Raw genomic sequence first — 23,955 nt, 5'->3', positions numbered from 1 at the left:
TATTCTGCTGGAAAAAAAAAATCAACTGGTGCCAGAAAGTTAAACAGGATTGTAAATTATGTTCTTGTAAGGCAGGAAATATATTCGGAGCACTCACCTCAGACACGAATTGTCATTCAGAATATTCTTTATTCATGGTACAGAGACATGTGCATAGCAGGGAGATGGCGGGATGGTGGGCGACGGTCCGTTATCACGCTTGTGCGATAACGGACCATCGCCCACCGGCCGAACCCACCCGCTCCTGCACCATCTCGCCATCTCCCTGCTATGCACATCTCTCTGTACCATGAATAAAGAATATTCTGAATGACAATTCGTGTCTGAGGTGAGTGCTCCGAATATATTTCCTGCCTTACAAGAACTTTGTTTGATCTGCTTTGTAGCACCACACGGAGGGACACACAGAGACATTGGCTGCTTTTGCTCCCTATTTGCCGACAGGTGAGCATTCTTTCAGTGCACAGTGCTGTGACTAGTGCCTGGTCTTCCTCTTCTTTGGGTACAGATTTGTAAATTACTTCTATTAAAAAAGCTTAACCCATTCAGTACTTATCATCTGCTGTATAATACACAGGAAGTTATTTTCTTTTTTCATTTCTTTTCTGTTTGACCACAGTGCTCTCTGCTGACACCTCTGTCCATGTCAGGAACTGTCTGGAGCAGGAAAGGTTTTCTATGGGGATTTTCTCCTACTCAGTTTATAAAATGGACCCCTTTAAAGGAGTTCTGTTCAACCGTCCTGCACATTGCACTACCATTTGTGAGTGTTAGTTCCAAGGTATGATTCAGCAGAAGTATTCAAGAACATTAGACGCTGTTTTGCCTCCACATTCAGTCGCAAACCAATAGGTAAAGTTGGGGAATTCCCTTTTGGATACCGCAGCAGAGCTGTGTCTTAGCAAAGTCCATAGGAGTAAGTGGAGAGGGATCCATGGATCACCTCCATGAAGATCCTTGACAGTTTGCTCAGTTAAATAGGACACAAGTAATGCTATATCCAAGTTAGTGCAACACAAAATCAGTCTGCATCTTCAATGAACGTTCACAAGCAAGTTAAGTAGAAGTAAAAAAAAATAGTGACCATATACTTCTTTCTTCTGAAACCACAAGTGTATGCCATAGAACTGTACAATATACCATGAACATTTCAAACTATTTGCATTGTCCTTGTTTGAAAAAACATTGTGGGTTCACAGAAGGACGCAGGGGTGCACCACTTAAGCCATGTGACATATGTTGGACTACACCCCTCATCATCATTCCATCACATCCCTTTGCGCATCACGCCACCTACTTTAACCTCCACACAATCCCAAAACACCAAAATATTAGGCATTTAAGTGGTTTTCTTGTGAAATTGGGCAATTTCATATTGTCCTTGCTGCACAAAATAACAAAGACTTTAACTCACCTTCCACCCCTCCCTCAGAGCTCCGGTATCTGAGAGCTCCTTCCACGGCCGGTGTTTCCGCTTTCCCCTGAGCTGCAGAGCATAGCATCTACAGCTGTCCCTTGCTGAGGTGGGACAGCGCCGGTGATTAGCAAAATGGCGCTGTGACATCACGTCTACAACTCTGGCAGGCTCTGCTGAAGCAGACTGTCAGGAAAGACTGGCCAGAGATGGGGCGCCTGGATCCTGGAGCTACAAGGGAGCAGCGGAAAGTGAGTAAAAGTGTTTATTATATTTCTAGGCACCCTGGGGCCAATAAGAAATTACATAATTCCACTGGATAACCCCTTTAACCTTTGTTTCCGATGTTCTTAAAGGGGCATTTTACTTTCTCTACAGTGGCCATCAATGTGCTTGGAAATCTTTTTTCCAAAATTCTGCCTTTGTGGAATGTGTGGAAACTAACTTTTCAGCATAAATGTATTGCCTGGTGCATTACAAAGCATTGGTTAGAAAATGCTTATAGGATATAGATCATCTATATATTTGTGGTTTTATGTGTATACCATTTTTGTGTGTTATAGTATTTTTTACCATTTCTATTTTTATGCAGTCCAGATATAAAAATCTTGAAAACAACATAAAAGGAGCAGACAGAGAGATGGAAGAGAAGTACCTGCCTGTAGTGAGATGCACTGAGACATATACATTTATTTGACAGTGGGTATCGGAAGAAATGGGCTGAATATAACATAAAATATTGATTGCTACAAAGTGAAGTTGACTTAACATGGCTACAGTTGTCAGTCGGGATCTGGCTGGAATAGTCTGAAGTACATAGTATATTGTGACAAGGTTAGATGTTGTAGCTATTCAACCACATCCGTAGTGCAGGGGTGAAGATTAAAACAGAGCCTGTGATGGAGACAGTGAGGAAAAGCCAGAGAAAAATTCGATCGAGAACCTGTGCCACAAATTTCCAGTCCTGTACAACCTGGAATAAAAAAAATGTAAATTACTAAGGAGGTCTATGGTGGTTTATACATGGGGTTTTAAAGTGGTACTCTGGAGGAAAAAAATGCTTTTAAATTAACTGGTGCCTAAAAATTATACAGATTTGTAACTTAGGTCTAGTTCCAAAATCTTGAAGGGAGACTGACAGCCGGTTCACCCACACTAAACCCAACAGAGGATTATAGGGCGAGTGAACCCGATTAAAATGTATAACTTACCTCGATTGGCGCTCCAGAGATACAGGTTGTATTAGCCTCCGTTGCTAATATGTAAATGTCGTTCTTTGCGCAATGGAGGTAGGACCCAGCATCCCTTCCCCCATCCTCTCTGCTCCTATATGCCCGCCCACCTCATGAATATTCATTGATCCCTTTGCCCATGTGTGCATATAGGAGCACAGAGACAAAGGCAGGAATAAAACTGTGTCCCCATAGCTGAATGTGATCTCTGCACTTGCTTAAATGCTTAGTCAAGTGATTGGCTGAGCTGCGCACATCCTCCGCATACTTTGTTGGGAGGGCGTGCTGCAGCTCAGTCCTTAGTCTGGGATTCAGTATTTATCAGGGGGGACACAGATTTCTCATCCCACTACCCACTCGCTCACCACGGAATGAGGACACAGTTTTTTTTACATCCCCAATCTATCAGACCCCCAGTCACCGTGAAACGGGGATGCAGGCGGGACACAAATTTCCTCCATCCCGACTATGGGGACACAGGTGGGACACAAGTTGCCTTGCTCCAGCCAGAAGAGCGCTCCACAGCCTTACTACCACCCGCAAGACTACAAGCTCCAGCATGTTCTCACTGTAAGGGCATGCTAGGAAGTTGTAGTATTGCAATACAACATTGTAGGTTTTGCCAGTTAGCTCTTTAACCCAAAGTTACTAATGACATTTCAGTACCCATAAACAGAAGAGTGTGGGAAACTACCAGGTAGTCTTACATCCTCGCGTGTTTACGTTTTTATAAAATGCATTTACCTTTTGATCACCTCAGTATTCTCACACATATTTCAAATGGTAGAGCATTCAAAACACATGTTCTACCAGAAGGACGCCCTGTTATACACAAATGTTAATTTATGTTAATTATACACAAATGTTAATTTACATTTTTTTTTTTAACTATAGCTTACTCACAGTAATGTGAACAGTTATACACCTTTCTTATATTCATTCTGTTTCAAGTCCTCATAAGTGTCAAGATCCAGCTTACTGTCAGTGAAAAGAGCTACTAGAGTTTCCATTTGGTGGATGCAAACCAGTCATGATCACACCCAAATGACCCTAGTGCTCAGCCTGTCAGACCCACCTCGGCCGGTGACTTGGCCTAGATGTCAAAATAAGAGCAGGAATTGCTGCACAGCTGGTACTAGGCACTGTCAGGACTGATGTGGCAGGGATCAGTGAAGGGATATACTCCTTTTTTTTTTTTTCTTTTCTCTTTAGCCTGAGCCTAGGCAAAAAGATTCCATTTGTTCTGACAATTTAAAGGGGTATTCTGGTGCCAGAAAATTAAACAGATTTGTAAATTACTTTTATTAACAAATCTTAATCCTTCCAGTACTTATCAGCTGCTGTATGCTCCACAGGAAGTTATTTTCTTTTTAAATTTATTTCTGTCTAACCACAGTGCTCTCTGCTGACACCTCTGTGCATGTCAGGAACTGTCCAGAGCAGGAGAGGTTTGCTATGGGGATTTGCTCCTGCTCTGGACAGTTCCTGACATGGACAGAGGTGTCAGCAGAGAGCACTGTGGTCAGACAGAAAATAAATTCAAAAAGAAAATAACTTTCTGTGGAGCATACAGCAGCTGATAAGTACTGGAAGGATAATTTTTTTTTAAATATAAGTAATTTTTTAATTTGTATAACTTTCTCGCACCAGTTGATTCTTTCCACCGGAGTACCTTTATATTGGAGGTTTTTCTAATGAGAAACCATGCACCTGTGTGAGCAGGACAGGTTCTTAACCATTAGATGTAGCAGAATATTTCATATCACTGTCAGCAAGTAAGGGTCTTGAGAATAAGGATATCTTAACCACTATATTAGAAAGTTGCATGACTTTTTACATAACAATGATTAAGCTTTACTTACAAGAAAACCGACATATAGTCCACATCAATCTCACCAAGCTGTATGGATTTTGTGCTTCACACTTACCTGTCTAATAAAATGTTCCTTTTTGACATGAGTTGAAATATATTTAATAGAATCAGATGCCTTTTCCAGGAAAGCAATGAGAACCTTTTCTCCATCACTTGCTTGAATATGTTTTCTTTTACCAGATATTTTTGCTTTAGAAGCAGGCGCGGTGGTTTCTGAATCCATAAAGGAGAATCGATCAACATGTCCCTTCATACATAACAGTCTTGGAAGTTTTTGCAAGAAAAGTCCTTTTACCCATGGGGCCATTGGATGGTATGTTGCAGAAGACCGGTGGTGGACATTAATAACAAACACAGTTACAATTATTGACAATGTTACAAATATCATGATAAATAAGAGATATTCTCCGATCAAGGGGATTACTTTAGAGGAAGATGGAATGATCTCTTCAATAACAAGAAGAAAAACTGTAAGGGACACCAGGACAGATGTGGAGAGAGACAGCTTTTCACCTTCATCAGAAGGGAGATAGAACACAAGGACAGTTAGGAAAGACAGTCCTAAGCAAGGGACAATAAGAAATAATGTATAGAACAATGGCAAACGCCTCAAAACAAAAGAATATGTAATGTGGGGGTATGAGTAAATCCCGTCTCTCCTCATGCCTTTCAGACCTGTAGCATTTAAGATATCCCACTCTCCATTATCAAAAAAGTCTTTTCTGTCTACATTTTCATCTAGAAGAATAAGATCAACCATGTTCCCATCATAAGTCCATGATCCAAATTTCATTGAGCAGTTCTGGCGGTCGAATGGGAAAAAAGTGACATCCATAGTGCAGGAACTTTTATAACTTGCTGGTGGAGTCCATATTACTGTCCCATCATATTTTATTATTGCTTTTGTCATCAGAGATCCCTCAAAACGGCCATCTGCACTGAAAAACAGTCAAGCCAACAAATAAATCACGCATGCCTTAAATCTGAGGTCCAAAATGCCTTAAAAAATTGTTACATTCAAACATAGTTACAATTAAAATTATTAAGGCCCATAGTGTTAACGTGAAAATATATTGTTGTTCCTTACAACCAATCACAAATAAAATTTGGATATAGAAGGCCAAAAACCCATAAAAAAAAATGATTGAAATCCTTTATAATACATAGTGCTAGGGGGCTCACTGTCACCTTAAAAGCCTCTTGCCATTCCCTATTAGATTGCATAATGGCTTGAGCTGATTAATTTCATGGTTTATAATTCCTTTAAATCGGAAGGGACCCATACACATAACCACTGACAAAAATGAGGGCAGATTTATTTCCTGTTTACTTTTTACCATTTATTTATCTAGGCTTAGTGTTTCCTGTAAAATTTCCTTATGTTATATTGATTGTTCCCAGGGGCATAGGCATGGTATCTTTAGTTATCCAAATAAGCAGTCTAACCATCGTAGATATGCTAGGCATCACACAATAATATTAATATCAGGCACTAAAAAAACAAATCTCGTTAATGTCCTTTTATTCTCAGTGTATCTGCTGATTGAATGACGTCATCTGTGCCGCACCTGCGTGGGGGCGGAGGTCACGTCTCCTCTCAGTGTGAGCCGCTGATGCTGCAGCTTACACTGAGAGGATGCTGTATGCGCATGTGCACATACAGCTGAAAGCGGCGCTTGCTCGCATGGGGATCTGGGCAAGTGTCCCCATTAGCGGAGCAAGCACCCGTACCTACACCTTGGCAACCTGCGCCCCTGGTGCGGGCCAGTTCCGTCAAAGCGTAGGTACACGCTGGGCCCCTGTGCAGCTGATCCGGCTGTACAGGCGATATGTCCGCCCCTGGGTGGTGAGGGGTGATGTGAAATAATAAAACATTAGAGTTAAGTGGTGAACTTTAAAGCATGGGATTGAAGTGATGAACTATATAACATGGGGGTATGTAATTATGTGGGGGTGGGGGTCACTTCAATTTCCCCTCAGGCCAGGGCGGGACTGGTCTGCCGCGATACCGAAATAAATTCCCGGGAGCCGCACACTGCCTCACACTAGTATACAAGGTCCTGACACTGGTATCAGGACCTTGTATGCAGCGGTCGCAGAGTGGCGGAGCTGAGAGTTATAAGCTGTCAGCCCTGCCACTCATTCCACTCACCGACTCCGGGGAGGCCGTCCAGGACATCACTGTGGATGGATGAAAGAGCTCTGCATGTGTGCGGTGGAAGGTAAGTTGTTGTTTTGGGGTTTTAGTTAGTTTTTTTTTTACAAATCGTGCGGCAAAATGAGAGGAGGGGGGGGGGGCATGAAGCCTGCCTACCTATCTATCTATAAAGGGTGAAAAGGGGTGAGGGGAGCCTGTCTACCTACCTAATATAAAGGGAGAGGAGAAAGATATACCTAGCTTATGTGGAATGGAGGTGGAGGTGGTGGTGGTGAGGGGGGGTTAAGAAGCCTGCCTACCTACCTAATAAATGAGGCCAAAAATTTACCTAGCTGAGATGAAGGGAGGGAAGGTGGAGGGGAACCCTGCTTACCTACCAAAGGGAGGATCTACCTAGTTAATATGATAATATGGAGGGAGAAGAGGGTGAGCAGCCTGCATACCTACCTACCTAATATGAGGGTGGAGAGGGAGAGAAATCTATCAATAAGGAGGGAGAGAGGGCTTGGAGAGAAGCCTGGAGGTGGAGAGAAGGAGGGAGAAATTGACCTGCTATAACTATATGGGGGGAACAGAAGGGGACTTAAAGGGGTATTCCAGGCCAAAACTTTTTTTTATATATCAACTGGCTCCGGAAAGTTAAACAGATTTGTAAATTACTTCTTTTAAAAAATCTTAACCCTTCCAATAGTTATTAGCTTCTGAAGTTGAGTTGTTGTTTTCTGTCTAACTGCTCTCTGATGACTCACGTCATATAAAAAGGTTTTGCCTGGAATACCCCTTTAAGTGCTATATGGTGGCACAGAGGGGGCCTAACTACTGTATGGGGGCACATAGGAGGCCTAATATGGGAGAACTATTACTATGTGAGACAATATTGATGGCAAGTTTTTATAGTAGTGTGGATGGTGCTGAAGCAAGGAGCCTAAAATGTTTGTCTTGCAGATTCTTCATGATGCTCAGGACAGATGGAGAAGAAAAGTAAAAGTTAATGACTACGATCAAAGAAGACGTCACCTGTGATTCGCTGGATGTAACTGTAAGCACTTATATAGTCTGCAGTGCCTGTGTAGTGTTGGTATCTACCTTTATATGATCACTGTATGGGGTTAACCTTGATCTTTGCATAGTGGATTTTTTCAGTAGCAGTGTGGGGTATTAGTCATTCTTTGGTGGTCGTGGTCATGGTGTGGTGGTATTATTTGTCCCTTGTATAATGGTATTATGGATAATATTGATCTCAGTTTACAGGATTTGGTCAGTAACAGCATGATTGCGATATATATGGGGATAATATTTGATTTGAAATCCCTGCACTGTGCTGCTCATACCTTGTTTCTACTTCCTGGTATACTGGTTTTATTGCTACAGGATTTGGTCAGTAACAGTATGATGGTAACATATAGTGAAAATATTCCTCCTTGTATACTGGTATCATTGGTAATATTGGTTTCAGTATACAGGATTTGGTCAGCAACAGTATGATGATAATATGTATGGTGGTAATATTCCTCTTTGTCTACTGGTATTATTGGTAATATTGGTCTCAGTATACAGAATATGGTCAGTAATAGTATGATGGTAAAATGTATGGTGATAATACTATTCCTCCTTGTATACTGGTATTATTGGTAATATTGGAATCAGTATACAGGATATGGTCAGTAACAGTATGATGGTAATATGTATGGTGATAATAATATTCCATACTAATGAAGTGTTACACCATTTTATGGACTGTGATTGGGTCTTTGACGCTGACACCATTTTATTGAAAAATTTGTACACCTAATGTGGTGACACGGGCATGCAAGGAATTCCTAATCACTTTGTGATGCCAGGGCACCGTTAGCCTATACACGGTCCGAGGTGGAGACAGCTTCTCCTGGGCCGGACAAGAGAAGTAAAGAAACGCACCGACATCTGGATACAGATAACTGCCTTTTACTGAGCAGGGTGCAGATGTTATTACACTCACACAGTATGGTGCAGAGTGGAAGGGATGCAGTGTAACCCTCTGGGAGCCCTGTTGCTTTTCTGGGACGTAGGTTGCTTTTCACCCACTTGATTAATGCTGACTTGAAATTAGAGACCAAATATTCTCCATGCCGACTAGGGTTCTGACACGGTCCAATTGCTTTCCACTGTACGTAGGATCACTTGCAGAATGACTGGATAGAGTTGAGAAGAGATTTGTTCTTCGACTTCCCTCAGAGCTTCTCCACACACCACTTCACTCCTTTACCACACTTGAGCTCAGAACTAGTCTGGGGAACCCCTTCCCTATACAATATACTATACAGAATGTGAGGGGTCCCATTGGGCAGGCAGGGTTACCGGGTTTACACTGCTCCTCACTCTTAAAGGGGTACTCCTCTGGAAAACATTTTTTTTTTAAATCATCTGGTGCCAGAGAGTTAAACAGATTTGTAAATTAGTTCTATTAAAAAATCTTAATCCTTCCAGAAATTATCAGCTGTGGTATGATCCACAGGAAGTTCTTTTCTTTTTGAATTTCCTTTCTGTCTGACCACAGTGCTCTCTGCTGACACCTATGTTAATTTAAGGAACTGTCTGGAGTAGGAGATGTTTGCTATGGGGATTTGCTTGTACTCTGGACAGTTCCTAAAATGGACAGAGGTGTCAGCAGAGAGCAATGTGGTCAGACAGAAAGGAAATTTAAGAAGAAAAGAACTTACTCTGGAACATACAGCAGCTGATAAGTACTGGAAGGATTAATATTTTTAAATAGAAGTAATTAAAAAATCTGTTTAACTTTCTTGTATCAGTTGATTTAAAAATTTTTTTTTCCAGGGGAGTACCCCTTTAAAGGCATAACACACATAAATAACATATAATACAGTGCATATGAGAAACATAAATAAATATGTAATTAAGTGCTTGACCATAGTAAATACACCCAACAGTCTCTTAGTGGGCCCTACACCTGTGCTGCAGACATGCCCGAGGAGATCCGCAGTCCACAACCTTTGGTACTGGGACACCACACTAATATACTATGATATTATAATATACATATTCTTACTTTTCAAATAGAACTATATCAGGAAGCCACAAGGATTCAGAAGGTACTCTGATGTAAGTTATTCCTCCATAATCTTTAGGATTCCATCGCAATTTAAAATCCACCCATTCCTGCAGAAAAGACAAAAGTAATGTCACCAACAGTATAATAAATTCTAATAATTTCCTTGAATACAATTTCTAAATTGACAGCACATGCTGTAAAATACTAAAATAGTCCTGCTTATGCAAGAAAACAGTGCTTTTTTATCCTAAATTGTTTAGTTGCTTATAAGGGCTTGTGTTTTACAGGATCATTAGTCTCTCATTGCTTCATCTAGAGGCATAAAGAGGTTCCCATTTTTCAAAGAAATATCTGGCATTTGTTCTAATTTGCCTCATTTTCCCAGCAATGTGTTCCCTCTTGTCAACATAACTTGTGACATTCTCATTTTATCAGAAATTTCCATTTGTTTCATCATAAAACATTTTTTCATGATATCTTTGTTGAAAAGCCTGCAAATGCCAAGATTATTATAAATATTAATGGGCGTGCAAAATTTTGCACACCTAAATGGGCACTGTCATAAAAAATACCGTATTTTTCGCCGTATATGACGCACTTTTTCTTCCCCAAAACTGGGGGGGGGGGAGTTGGTGCTTCTTATACGGCGAATACACACCTATTGCGGCGGCCCCTTCGGCCATCAACGGCCAGGATCTGAGGCTAATACAGGACATCACTGATCGCAGTGATGCCCTGTATTAACCCTTCAGATGCGGCGATCAAAGCTGACCGCCGCGTCTGAAGTGAAAATAACACTAGCCCGGATGTTCAGTTGGGCTGTTCGGGACCACCGCGGTGAAATGTGGCATCCCGAACAGCTTACAGGACACCGGGAGGGACCTTACCTGCGTGCCGGGATCCCCTGCATGGCCGGCACTCTCCTTCATCGTCATTACGTTGTCGTGCACGCCGTCCCGTCATCCAGTAGGAGCAGCGTGCGTAGCGATGTCATGGCGGCGACAGCAGAGACGTTCCGGAGTGACGGGGACACCCCGGGGACGCGGCGACAGCGATGGAGGGCGACATCCAGGGCAGCAGTGATGGGTCCGGAGCGGCGGGGACACGTGAGTACTACCACCTATACCAGTGGTCTTCAACCTGCGGACCTCCAGATGTTACAAAACTACAACTCCCAGCATGCCCAGACAGCCAACGGCTGTCCGGGCATGCTGGGAGTTGTAGTTTTGCAACATCTGAAGGTCCGCAGGTTGAAGACCACTGTCCTATACTTTACATTGTATTTGGTTCAAAATCTTTATTTTCTAGATTTTTATCCTATAAAGTTAAGTGCGTCTTATATGCCGGAGCATCTTATATGACGAAAAATACGGTACTTTTGATATGTTGTAGAGACATATCAAAAGTTTTGATCAGTCTGGGTCATGAGGACGAGCCAGGAGAAGTGCGCACTTCGCGCATTCTCTCCAGACTGTCACGTGACCTGGACAGCCTCATAATGTATGATTAAAGGGGTTGGCGTCCAGGTCTCAAACACAGAGCAGGGACAACAGCTTGTTCTTATCATTGGTCAGAGTCTGAACATTCAGACCCCGACCAATAAAAGCTTTTGACATGTCCCTAAAACACTGATAGAACACGTGAGGTCTGGATGTTGTGAGTATGCCCAAACAAGTCTTACAGTTTGTGTGTTCTACAATATGGGGATTGGTGAACGTTTCATGGCACATCTACTGTCGAGTTGGTATGGTGTACCTATCGGGCCTATTACACTTAGTGGTCAGGCAAAGTGTCGTGTTCAAGGACTCAGTTCTCGCCTGTCCTGGGCAGTGACAATTCATAAGCTGAGAGGACTAACACTACCTCCTGTGGTAGTGGATATCGTCAGGAATAACATTTGCTGCTGGATGCATATACTTCAATCTTTCAAGAGTGTCCACATTGGAAGACATAATATGTAGTCCAGGTTTCAATTTTGAAAGATTACAACACCTATCAAAGATGAATAATTAAAACATTTCGGATGAAAAAAGAAGAGAGACCTAATTATTTGCAATGAAGAAGCTTTAACTCTTTCCCGACAGGTGAGGGGAATATGGCGCAGGCATGCAGGTCGGATCCGTGCATAACCGGCAGATGCGGCTGCTATTAACAGCTGACACCCGCCAGTAAAGATGGACACTGGAGCTGGCTCTGATGTCCATCATTTAAATGGTATTTTAACATTAAATGCCGGCAATCCCTGTGGTCTAGGGGACCCATTGCCAGCTCTGCAATGTAATTGCGGGCTGCAGATGGGTTGCTGGGGAATAACGGGGATTTACCTGTCTTTCCCAGTCCTCGGTGGATCGGCGATTGCTTAATGCAATAGCATTACATTGATCTATGTAAGCCATCATTTTGTCCCCCCTTGGGGGAACATAAAAGTGTTTAAAAAAAGTTAAAAAAATATAAAAACAAATCCTTCCAATAAAAATTAAAATCACCCCCCTTTTCCCATTTTTCAAATAAAACACTGAAATAAAATAAACATATTTGGTATCGCCGCATGCGGAATTGTCCAAACTATCAATTTATAATGTACCTGATCCTGCACATTGAACGGCGCAAACAAAAAAAATTAAAAACACAGAAATTGGCGATTTTTGGTCACATCCCATGCCAGAAAAAATATAATAAAAAGTGATCAAGAAGTCACATAAACGCAAAACGTGATACCATTAAAAAATACAGCTCATGACGCAAAACCAAAACCCTAAAATAACTCCATAGGTGGAAAAAATTATAGGGGGTCAGAACTTGGCACTAAACAAACTTGTTTTTTTCTTTTTTCAAGTTTTCTATTTTTAATTATTTTTTAACCTTAAAACAAAACTATAACATTTTCCAAGTTTGGTATCATTGGAATCGTACTGACCCATAGAATAAAGATAGCATGTCAGATCTACCATATTATTAACTTTGGAAAAATTATTGCCCACAAAATTGTGCAATTCCATGTTTTTTTTTCAATTTTGCCTTACATGTATATTTTTTCTGGCTTCGTAATACATTAAATCATAAAATAAAGTGCGCCAATGAGATTTTTGTCCCACAAAAAAGAAGCCCTAATACAAGTTTTTCAGTGGGAAAATAAAAAAATTATAAGTCTGAGAATGTGAGGAGCAAAAAAAAAAAAAAAAAACTAATATGAATGCATATAAAATAAAATATTTTTTTTTATTGATAAGTGCACAATAAAGTTGACTGAAACAAAGTAAATATTTTATTTTTTAGCATGGAGCCTGTACATGATCTCTTACAGGTTTAGATTGGACTTATAATTTATTGAGCTCCTTACTTCATATATTATGGATTTAAATGGAGTGGGATCTACTGTTCATCGAACTACTAGTTTAGTCCTTATCCCAAATGTGTAATTGATTTTACAATGCAATTAAAGGGGTTGTCCAGGGATAAAAAGAAATTTCTATATGGTTGGGGGTGGCATGAAAATAAAGGCCCACCACTGCAGTGCCAATCTCTGCCTGTCATCACTATAATCACTGCATTATCATGGGATTTCTGGAATGTCTTTTTTTTTTCTTAGGCCATGTTCACACAGTGGAATTTCCATGTAGAATTCCACAGAAGAATTCAGCACTAACATTCCACTTATTTCAATGGGATTCTGCTGCACTGTTCACACGTCTGAATTTATGCCCCAGATGTTTCTGTCGTGGAAATTCTGATTCAGGTGTCCGCAGAAAGAATAGATATGTCAATTCTTTCTGCTGACTCCACGAGGGAATGCTTTGCCGTCTATGAGAAGGCAACAAAGATTGTACCTAAGTTTTCCTTGGATAGTGTTAATAAGGTATTTGGACGAAGATAGTGACTTTACCTGTCTCAGCCAAACGTTTGTGGTCATCAGTTGCTTTTTTTCATCCTGTTGGAAACATGAAAGAAATTCAGACTTATTTACTACAAAAACTGTGCATAGTGCATAATGCTAATTTTGTGACTTTTTATATACACTCACTGATCAAAAAAAAATGCACCCCGATTGCTGCAAACTTCAGCATGCAGATTTGTAAATGATTGCAGGTGTGATCTTGTTGCCACAAGAGGGAATAACAGTTCTTCCCTCGTTGCGCTATAAAAAAAGGCTCTCAGAGGCCACTTCTGCATAGTGTTCCACTTGGTGAGAGATCGTTGTCTTCTACACATGCATCCAATACACACCCATTTGCCCAGTTGACAGAATGAGAGGGAGCGCAGAAGATTGGTGGTTTTGTTGAATTGCCCACTATCAATGCCATTCTGAAGGAAAAACAGACATGGCAAACAGGCTGCACATGGTCCAGAAAGACCATCAGTAGAGAGGATCATTTGATCCACTGACAAGCACAAACAGCTCACGCAGTTTTCTCTGCCATTATCTCTGCCCAGTCCATTCCCAGGAGCTTAATTGAAGAAAATTTGGTGTCAGCGCTCCCATTATGGTCCTGGCAATTGACAGCCAGTCAGTGGAACATTTTTTGTGCAAATACAGGGCTTGCACAAAAATCTGAGCAATTGTGCATCTCTGTACTGCACAGTGAAAAACTGCATGAGGATTTTTTTTTTTTTTTGCAGGTTCACTGTGGATCTCATCCCTATACACAGAAAGTGTGAAATCATTCACAAATCCACAACATAATGATCATGCTGCCACCGCAAATCTGCAGGTACAATTTGCAGCATGTGGATTCAACCAAAGGGGGGGGGGGGGGGGGGGGAATTGATTTTTTTTTTCTCCAGGCCACAGCAAGGCACAGGTCCACAGGTGTCTAATGGCAAATACTGCCTGTGACCGATCCTAGAGTCACCCTATCTACCTGGATGGACTTTAGGACATCACTATTTGTACCCCTCAGTTGATGTTGTCCAGTGACATAAAGTTCAGAGTTAAAATACTTTTATTTACGGTTTTCATACACTTTCTGCACACGGTCCACTTTCGGTGCACAATACAACCTTTTGCACTCAAGGCACTGTATAGGGAGAGCTATTTTTATTAGATTATCTCCCAGACTCACTGTCACCTGTATTGCCTTTACTGACCCTTCCCCCTGTGATGTCCTTCCTATAAAAGAAGACACTTGTTCCACAATAAAGAGTTCTGATTTTATACCTGAAGACTGGTGTTGCCTGGTTCTTTGGGTAAAAGGATGCAATAATCTCTAGTTCTGCCTGGGGATATTGCCTGTGATATGCTGGGGCTTGTCATCCTGAAGGAGAAGTCACATTTGGCGCAGTCAGTCCGTCACACTGCCCTGGTCCTGATCTGATTCCATTGTTGCTCATGGTCCGTTATCCACATAGATTAGTCATTGGATTATTAATGTTCTGTTTACTATATGTTTGTGATCTGTGACAATGAATGTTTTGTATCATGTGTAGGTTATTTGTATTAGTGAAATATACATTTTTGGCGATCAATTGGTGTTGCTGTCTCGTGTAAGTGTACATCTTCAATAGCTCCTAGCCAAACGCTACTTTTCTCAATTCCTCAATGAACACACAGTTCAGCTCATATTTTAAATAGGGAGAAGGCGGATACCTTTTGTGGTGACTTATCTCTGGGAAAATTCAACATGCCTGATCCTTCTCGCCCCTGCCAAATAAATTGGGAAGCCCCCCCCCCCCCCCCGTACAAATTAGATAGTTTGCTAGTTCTGCCGATATCTGGGGATTTGGACAACTATTCTCTTTTGTGAATTGGTTCTTTTGATGTTAGGGTCACGTCTACACTCCTAATGTTGCCAGGTTTTCTTTTCAATTTATCATGTGCCGCAGGGCTATGGAAACCATTGTGACATCATACATAAATTACAGGCATACTGTATGTACATTTGTTTCTGTGATGGTATTCTTAGCAAATCAGGATTTTTTATAAGGGCTGTGGATTTTGTGACCTATTTTATTTCATGTAACAGTTTTTTACCTTCACATTTTGGGTGGAATACAAATTCATATAATGGGCTGTAACTTCTGCCGTATTGTAAGTGCATCATAAAATATGCACTACAAAATAAATAATTTGCAGCATTAGGTGCAGCTAAGTGTGATAAAAGCAGTATGGACCGAACAGCAAAAGTCAGTGTGGAAGTCACAAGTGTGTGTTTTCTTTCAGCTCTATGTGCTGCATAGGAGCTGTACACACCACTGCATAGCTATTTAGGTATGAAAGTAAACTATATCTTTCCTGGAGCTGATGGTGGTTGGTAAACTCACCAAAATAAAACTGCCATTTATTTCACAGCCATATGTCAAGGAGGCAGAGCCAAGCTGCTCTAGTGCCACAGTCTGGCATACCAGTTGCCCTCACCTTCCAGACCCTCCTTGACTGGTGCACAGAGCTCTGGCACTCACTACCCCAAAACATCAGACTCTTCCTTTCAAAAGGTGCCTAAATACCCAAATCTTCACATAAAAGGCTACAATAACCTTATTTAGTGTCTGCTATCTCTTTTCTCATTGATTGCAAGCCCTCATAAGCAGGGTCCTCTCTCCCTCTGTACCAATCCATCACTCATTTAGTCCATAACTGTACTTTGTTTTTGTCATGTTATGTAATTAAGGGAATGTGTCATCAGAAATGGCCTATTGTTTAAATCAAGTTTTTATGCTAATTTCTAAAGAATTTTGGTAATTTTTTTTCATATTTTCCATTTTGCTAAATTTATTTTTAAATAATCCTGAAATCTTGCAGTTTCCAATCTGGCCACTAGGCCTAAAACAAAGCCAAGACTTCCTGTTCTGTACAAATCATTTCCCAGCAGTGCTCTGCTTATCCACACAGACAGTGACAGGTGAAACCATAACACTGGATTCACCACTATTGACAACATAGATCAGCCTCCCCCTCCCTGTAGAATGACCTCTGCCAGTAACATCTAAATGGGACAGGTCCTGTCAATTGTTGTCTACAGTCCATGAGTCCTGCTGTAAAGCATTCTCTAAATGCTGTTAACAGCTCAGACAAGATGACAGCTCCATAATAATGTACAAGAAATGAATAAAAAAAAATGCACACATTCCCTGGTTACTCCAGTGGAAAACATTTTTTTTCTTCTAAATCAACTGGTGCCGGAAAGTTAAACAGAAGAAAAGGAGTTGATGAGCTCACCTGAGCTCCCAGTGCACGGCAATCCTCAAGACAAGCAGCACAATAGACGAATGTAGCCAGCACATAAAATCTGGAGTTTATTGATATCTCACTAAAAGTTCCATAGAAAGGCAGGTAGGGGAGCACATCAGGCAATATCACATACAGTTGCCAGCTTGGAGATAGGTCTCTTCACGCCAACGCGTTTCGGGTCAAGGACACTTAGTCACGCCATGACTAAGGGTCCTTGACCTGAAATGCATTGATGTGAAGGGACCCATCTCCAAGCTGGTAACTGTATGTGATATTGCCTGCTGTACTCCCCTACCTGCCTTTCTATGGAACTTTTAATGAGATATCAATAAACTCCGGATTTTATGTGCTGGCTACATTCATCTATTGTTCTAATTTACAAATCTGTTTAACTTTCTTGCACCAATTTATGTTAAAAAAAAAATGTTTTCCACCACTTCTGTCTGTCTGTCTTCAGGTTGGGTGTGGTTCTGCAGTTCAGTTCCATTTAAGTGAATGGAGCCAAGTTGTAATACCACACCCAACCTGGGGACAGACGTGGAGCTATTTTTGAAAAAAATTAGCTCTGCTTTTCTATTCCTGGATAGCCCCTTTAAATTTCCCCTGGTTGAGGGAGTAGCTGTTAGCAAATTCTAATACTCATGATGTGGGAGCTGGGTAAAAACTTCAGTGCATGCGCTCTGAAGACAGAGCGCTGCGCTCAGGGGGTGTATGAGTCCACGTCACTAGGACATGGATTAGCACAAAATAAATATGCAACAAGAGGGGCGGGCTTCGGCGCCTTCCTCCCAAATCCGAAGTAAGACTGCCAGCGGGGGACCCTAAAATTCAAGTCTACATGCTGGAAACCCCACAGACCCCATTATAGTCTATAATGCCCATCAGGCAGCGCAACCGCCCCTCCGCCTGTCCCCCCCCCCCCCTGCAAGGAAGGTATAGCTGGCTGGCAAGAAGGGCGAGCAGAGTATTGCAGGTTTGTGCAGAAACTTCTTTTACTTTATACTTTTTCAACCACCACACATTTCTCACACAGGTGCAACCAGGATTCTTGGATTAAAATACATCCACAATTTTGGAGTTGATATGTGGTTGCCGTTTTACACACTGCACAAGTATGCTATCTGATGTTCTGATTTCTTATTACTTAAATGGGCACTGTCAGATACAAAACCTTTTGACATGTTGTAAAGCATGTATAACCAATAGGTTTTACAATTGCTTTCATTAGAAAATTTTCAGTATTTCATTCTGAAAAAGCCAGTCAAACAACTGCCCCCTCTGCCTGCTTGGACACATACTAGTCCTGCTGTGTCCATGCGTCATCACCTATGTCATGGACACACTTCCATGATTGACAGCTGTGAGTGCAGGGCTTACAGCTGGAGGAAAAATCCTCCCACTGTCAGCTTGTGTCCCGCTACTGTCAGTGAGGACAAGCTGGGAGTTGTAGTTTTACTAATGCTAAGGGAGATGTGAGCAGACAGCATACTGAGGGAGGGGGTGGAGACCTACACAGTTAGGCCACGCCCCCTCCATTTGAGAGGAATTCAGACTAGTGAGCTCAATTAAAAGTGTAATAAAAAAAATAAATAAAGGTGCTAGACACAAAAATTAGATGTACATGGTCAGGATTAGGTACTGAGTGATATATTTAAAAAAAATTTTTTTTTGTTGGATCTGACGGGTACGCTTTAAGTCACACTCCAACTAGTCACTCCATACTGTCTCAGATCACCCAGTGTACATATTTTTCTCGCTTAGATGAACTGCAGGGAACCACACATTCACAATTGTCAGTCTCCTCCCTGTCTGAGCAGTGGCACAACAATCCTTTTAACCTCTTCCCCCCCAGAGATTGGGGTACACACAAACATATACACGAGCCAGCAGCATGGCAATCGGATGGAAAAATTCCAACTGCCATGTAAAACCAGACACCAGCCCCTTAGGAACATCAATGTAATTAAATAACATAGAAGATCTAAACAGTTAACATAGGAAACACAAATTCACAAAAGAAAACTGTAAATATTTATTTGTTTCTCAGTGCTTCCTATGGTTCAATTGGCTATAACCTTAGTGTATTGTGATACAAATAGAAATGAGGTGAAGTTTCGGAGCCCTCTGCTGGGGTTTGCAATGTCAGATCTTTTACCTCTGTATGGCCACTAGAGGGCACAGGCAGACAGGTACATACACACATTCAGAACACAAATAAAGCAATGATATTATTGCATATGACTGTCGTGTTTACAATCAAGAGAGTCCGTCTACTCTTTATAAGAAATAAGAGAGGGAAGCTGTTTGCTTTTATGTAAAATCTTGCCTAAAACTCCTTCTGCATGATGATATCTGTGGGAGAGATGAATATGGGGATAGGGGGGAAGAATGATAATATATTAATATAATTCATCATAAGTATTATAAAAGTAGAGCAGAAAATCTATTAATAACACAAATAGATGAGGCTTTAAAGCAGAAGGAATTAACTAATTTGTGAGACTTAAACTATCCCGATACAAATTGGAAAGCAAAAATCTGCAGGTCCAGCAAACTCTAAGGGGGTGATTTATTAACTAACGTGCAACTTTTGGGGTTTTTCACTTGTGCGGTGCACTAGGGTGTGTTAATCACAGCTGGTGAGCATTTATTTAGATGCCCGCACCTGTTGATAAATGCCGGAAAATATTGAAGCGCGACTTTTTGCTGTCAGACTCCACCTGGTCCCAGCTGGAGTGGCAATTGCATACAACTACACAACTTGCACATAATAAAAATCAGTGCGCCTAGGAAACCACAGCCACCAAACGCCCACTGGATTGTCCTAATATGGGGGAACTCTTTTGCCTCTACCTAATGTGGGAGAACTCTGCTATCTATACCTAATGTGGGGGGCTATCTACTATGTTCCTGCCTAGCTAATATGGGGACAATCTACCAAACTAATAGAAGTGCTACCTACTATCAGGAGGATTTACCTACAGGGGGCATGACTACCTACCTGGGGGACATTAACTAACTGGGGGCATGATCTACTAGGGTCCACTACCTCCTGGGGACACTACCTACTTGGGGACATTACCTACCTGAAACTTCTGTAAGCAAAACCTTATTTTCTGTCCGCTAACACATTATACTCTGATAGTGCCCCTCCCGAGACTAGACTCTGGATCCGCCACTGAGTGGAGGGGGTGCTTGCTACCTTCTTGACTAACTACATGGCTACCTAACTTTATAACTGGATGCCTAACTACTTACCTACATACCTGACTATCTAATTACCTACATACCTGGCTACCTAACTATGTTGATACCTGGCCTTCATACATGGCTACCTAACTACCTAGCTAGCCACCTACCTGCCTACCTGGCTAGTCCCCTACCCACATATCTGGCTTCCTGATCTACCTACCTAGTTACATATTTACCTGGCCCTTTTACTGTGCAGGACACTAAGGAGGGCATTATTACAGTTTGTGGGCCAATAGATAGGTATATTGTGTAGAAGAAGGGTGGGCACTGGAAAAATGCAGAGTCTAACATGTTTGTCCTGCAAATGTTAAAGGGGTACTCCAGTGGAAAACTTTTAAATCAACTGGTGCCAGAAAGTTAAACAGATTTGTAAATTACTTCTATTAAAAAATCTTAATCCTTCCAGTACTTTTTAGGGGCTATATACTACAGAGGAAATGCTTATCTTTTTAGATTTCTCTGATGTCATGACCACAGTGCTCTCTTCTGTCCATTTTAGGAATTGTCCAGAGCAGCATATGTTTGCTATGAGTATTTTCTCCTGCTCAGGACAGTTCTTAAAATGGACAGCAGAGGTCCGCAGAGAGCACTGTGGTCGTGACATCAGAGAAATCTAAAAATGTAAGCATTTCCTCTGTAGTATATAGCCCCTAAAAAGTACTGGAAGGATTAAGATTTTTTAATAGAAGTAATTTACTAATCTGTTTAACTTTCTGCCACCAGTTGATTAAAAAAAAAAGTTTTCCACGGGAGTACCCCTTTAAGAGATCGACATGGCGGTCTGATCCGGATGGAAAAGAAAAGAGGATGCCGCTGATCAGAAAAGAAGTAATTGTGAGTCTCTAGATGTAACTGTGTAGACACACACCTTGTGAGCGGATTAATATCAATGAAACACTTGTAGATTGTAAACCCTCACAGGCAGGGCCCCCTCTCCTTTTATATTAGGCCGTCATTCACTGTTGCACATTCATTTACTCACATTTATAGAAAAATGTATATAAAAAAATAAAAGAAATAATGATAATTATTATTATAACCACTTCTCATGAGTAGGGGTTGTCCAACATTGGCTACCCCTTAAGGGACCATTTAGAAAGACAGACATTTGTCCAACATGGGATCAGCGCTTGTTAACAGATCTGCTTAGATGGCGCAAAACTATTGTGACAGGAGGGTGCACAACAATTGCTGGATTGTTTGTGTGGCTCTTCACTTACATCCCCTGGCTTCCAGCCCACCAACTCTCTCGTTCTCTCTCTCTCCACAGTAAACAAGCAGATTTGGCCCCAAGCCCACTGCTACTCCCAGTATGGACTAGGTTATAGGTTCTTTAGGGACCAAACCCAGTTCAACTGCACTTTGCATTTTGATGAAAAAAAAAAAACCACTACTTTATATGCACTCTTTTTTAATGCCTCCTATCAACAGCACATGTACAGACACATACATGACAGCATCAGGCTGTGTCTTACACGAATGCTGTCACTTTTCTACATTTAGCTGGTTGTTAAGAAACCAACATTCCTACTTTATGCTATGGAGGAAAAATAATATGACATTTACCTCTCATCAGGGGTGTTGCCAGGATCTAAAAAATATCTTGGGCACGAGCCACAAGGAATGTTATGATCAAGCCATCACCAAAAAAAGTAACAATAACTAATAATAACAATACTTCTCCCATACAGCGACCATATTACAGTACAGACCAATACAGTATAGGCTCAGCAGCCTGTATAAGAGATTGTAGAGCAGTCATATCCAGTGATCCACAGGTGAGGTTTTCTCAAAGTGAAGTCTTTCTCTTACCCTTTTCTTCTTCATTTGACATAGACGGCCATGAAGACTACCATACGATAATAATGTCCTCACTTTTCTCCCCACTGTGATCCCATTCACAAATGATTCCCCCAATTGTGTCCCCACTTACTAATAATGCCCCCACTATGCCCCCACACACTAATAATGCCATAACTGTTGCCCCCACTCACCAATGATGTGCTTACTGTGATTTTATTAACAAATAATGCCTCAATGATACCCCAACTCATTAATATTGCCCTCTTTGCCCTCTCTGCCTCTATACAGTATTAGTGTCCCCATTTCTCCAATGCAGTAATAATCCCCCTTGTGCCCAAATAAGCTAATAATGCCCCCTGTGCTCCCAAATGATTATAATGCCCTCCTGTACCCCATATAATAATAATGCCCCCCTGTAGCTCCATTCAGTAATAATGCAACATGTGCCCCCAAATGGTAATAATCCCCTCTGTTCTCCCCATACAGTAATAATGTCCCCTTGTGCCCCATATACTAATAATTCCCCTTGTGCCCCATACAGTAATAATGCCCCTGTTCCCCCATATAATAATAATGCTCCCTGTGCTCCCAAACGATCATAGAGTTCCACTGTGGCAAAATAGCAAACAAATTATACTCCTGATTCCAAAGATGCGTGAGTTGGCTCTTCTCTTCCGGCCTGCAGACTTTGCGCAGCAAGAATAAGATTCCTGAGCTGGTGTGATGACATCATATGATTACATCAGCCACAGTGGGGGTCACATCCCAGGAGCTCATAGGCTGCCGGCCTGAAGTGCCTACAGCCTGTTTAAGTGAATGGTGGAGCAGGGAGCTGACAGCTCCTGCTCCGTCATTTGTCCTGATGAAATAAAGGGCACCAGGCTTAAAATTGAATGCCCAGTGCTAGCGCTGTCCTTACATTTTTTATGACATCTTCAGTCATTGGGAGTAAATTGACAAAACAAAATGTCACAGATTGTTAGTCTCCCGTTACAGTATAGTCCCTATACAAGAGACTAATGAGTGACAAAAGAACTGCACGCAGAACCTTATCTGTATGTATAGTCTTGCTAGTAGTGTATAGTGTTGCTGTCCTGAATTACATAGGCTGCCATCACTACAATACATTTTTTTTTACCTGCCTGTATTCAATGAGATGTATTTTGTCCCAGCCTATATTGAAAAGGTGACAAATTAGCTACAGAAAATATAAACAAATACGGTAGCTTAGTTTGGCTTCTCAAGTGTCTGGTGTGAAAACTAGAATATAATAGCGTTTTTTTTTTTCAGATACATTACCTTTAATTATTTTAAGTATTTAAGTATACATTACCTATAATTATTTTAGTCAAAATTTTCAACCTTGATTTTTTTTTTGGACAACAAAAAATTCACAGGCAGACAGATATTATAATGATAATACAGGAAAAATAAAATGGAATGATGGAGATGATAATTGATATAGGTCTGTAGTTCAGATACTAATACGAACACTCTAGCAGCATTTACAGTGAACTGCACAATAAAAACTCACCCAGCTACATAAACAACCACAAGTGCATCAAACTGTTATTATAGACAAAATTCTGTTGTTTCTGACCAGGAAAAAGAAAACCTCTGGTTTTGCTATATGAATCCCCTGTAATACATATTGTTTCCAAGCCACTGATACAGGTAACAGGATTTTCTTTTAACATTATATTGAATTGGTCTTAGTGCCATGGGAATGACGCACATGTTGCAGTAATAAGCTTCACGCTCATACTTTGTCAGTATATTCCATATAATACAATCCTTTTACCTCAATATATTGAAGATGTTCAGTTTTTGACGAGTTTTGTCTCTAACAATATTGTCTGAGTAGAATTTCCTGTTTATAAGAAAATATTAACCATACAAGTTCCAGTTTCCTTGCCTGATCTTTACTACTAAGATGTACTTTATGTATTATTTAATCTTATTACTTGTATAGATTTTTGATTTTTAGAGCACAAAAAAATTGAGATCTA

At 41.1% G+C, this 23,955-nt stretch overlaps 1 protein-coding gene across 5 annotated transcripts in view; it reads right to left on the bottom strand.

The window, feature by feature from the left end:
- Positions 1-289: 289 nt before the first annotated feature.
- CHRNB3 (cholinergic receptor nicotinic beta 3 subunit) overlaps positions 290-23,955 on the bottom strand; it is a 72,749-nt gene continuing 49,083 nt past the window's right edge. For 4 of the 5 annotated variants that reach the window (XM_056568844.1, XM_056568843.1, XM_056568845.1 and 1 more), the window contains 4 exons: positions 13,610-13,654; positions 9,724-9,833; positions 4,575-5,457; positions 290-2,387 (listed from right to left, as the gene is read on the bottom strand). In XM_056568844.1, the coding sequence (XP_056424819.1) occupies positions 2,250-2,387; positions 4,575-5,457; positions 9,724-9,833; positions 13,610-13,654 (1,176 nt within the window). In that variant the 3' untranslated portion in view covers positions 290-2,249. Of the gene's footprint in view, positions 2,388-3,390; positions 3,469-4,574; positions 5,458-9,723; positions 9,834-13,609; positions 13,655-23,955 lie in introns of all 5 variants that reach the window. The other variant, XM_056568846.1, reaches the window with a different exon arrangement.

The sequence above is a fragment of the Hyla sarda genome, chromosome 1 (genome assembly GCF_029499605.1).
Source record: "Hyla sarda isolate aHylSar1 chromosome 1, aHylSar1.hap1, whole genome shotgun sequence".
NCBI classification, from domain to species: Eukaryota; Metazoa; Chordata; class Amphibia; order Anura; family Hylidae; genus Hyla; species Hyla sarda.
Note: the sequence above shows the minus strand (reverse complement) of the source record. Positions and strands in the feature narration are given on the sequence as shown.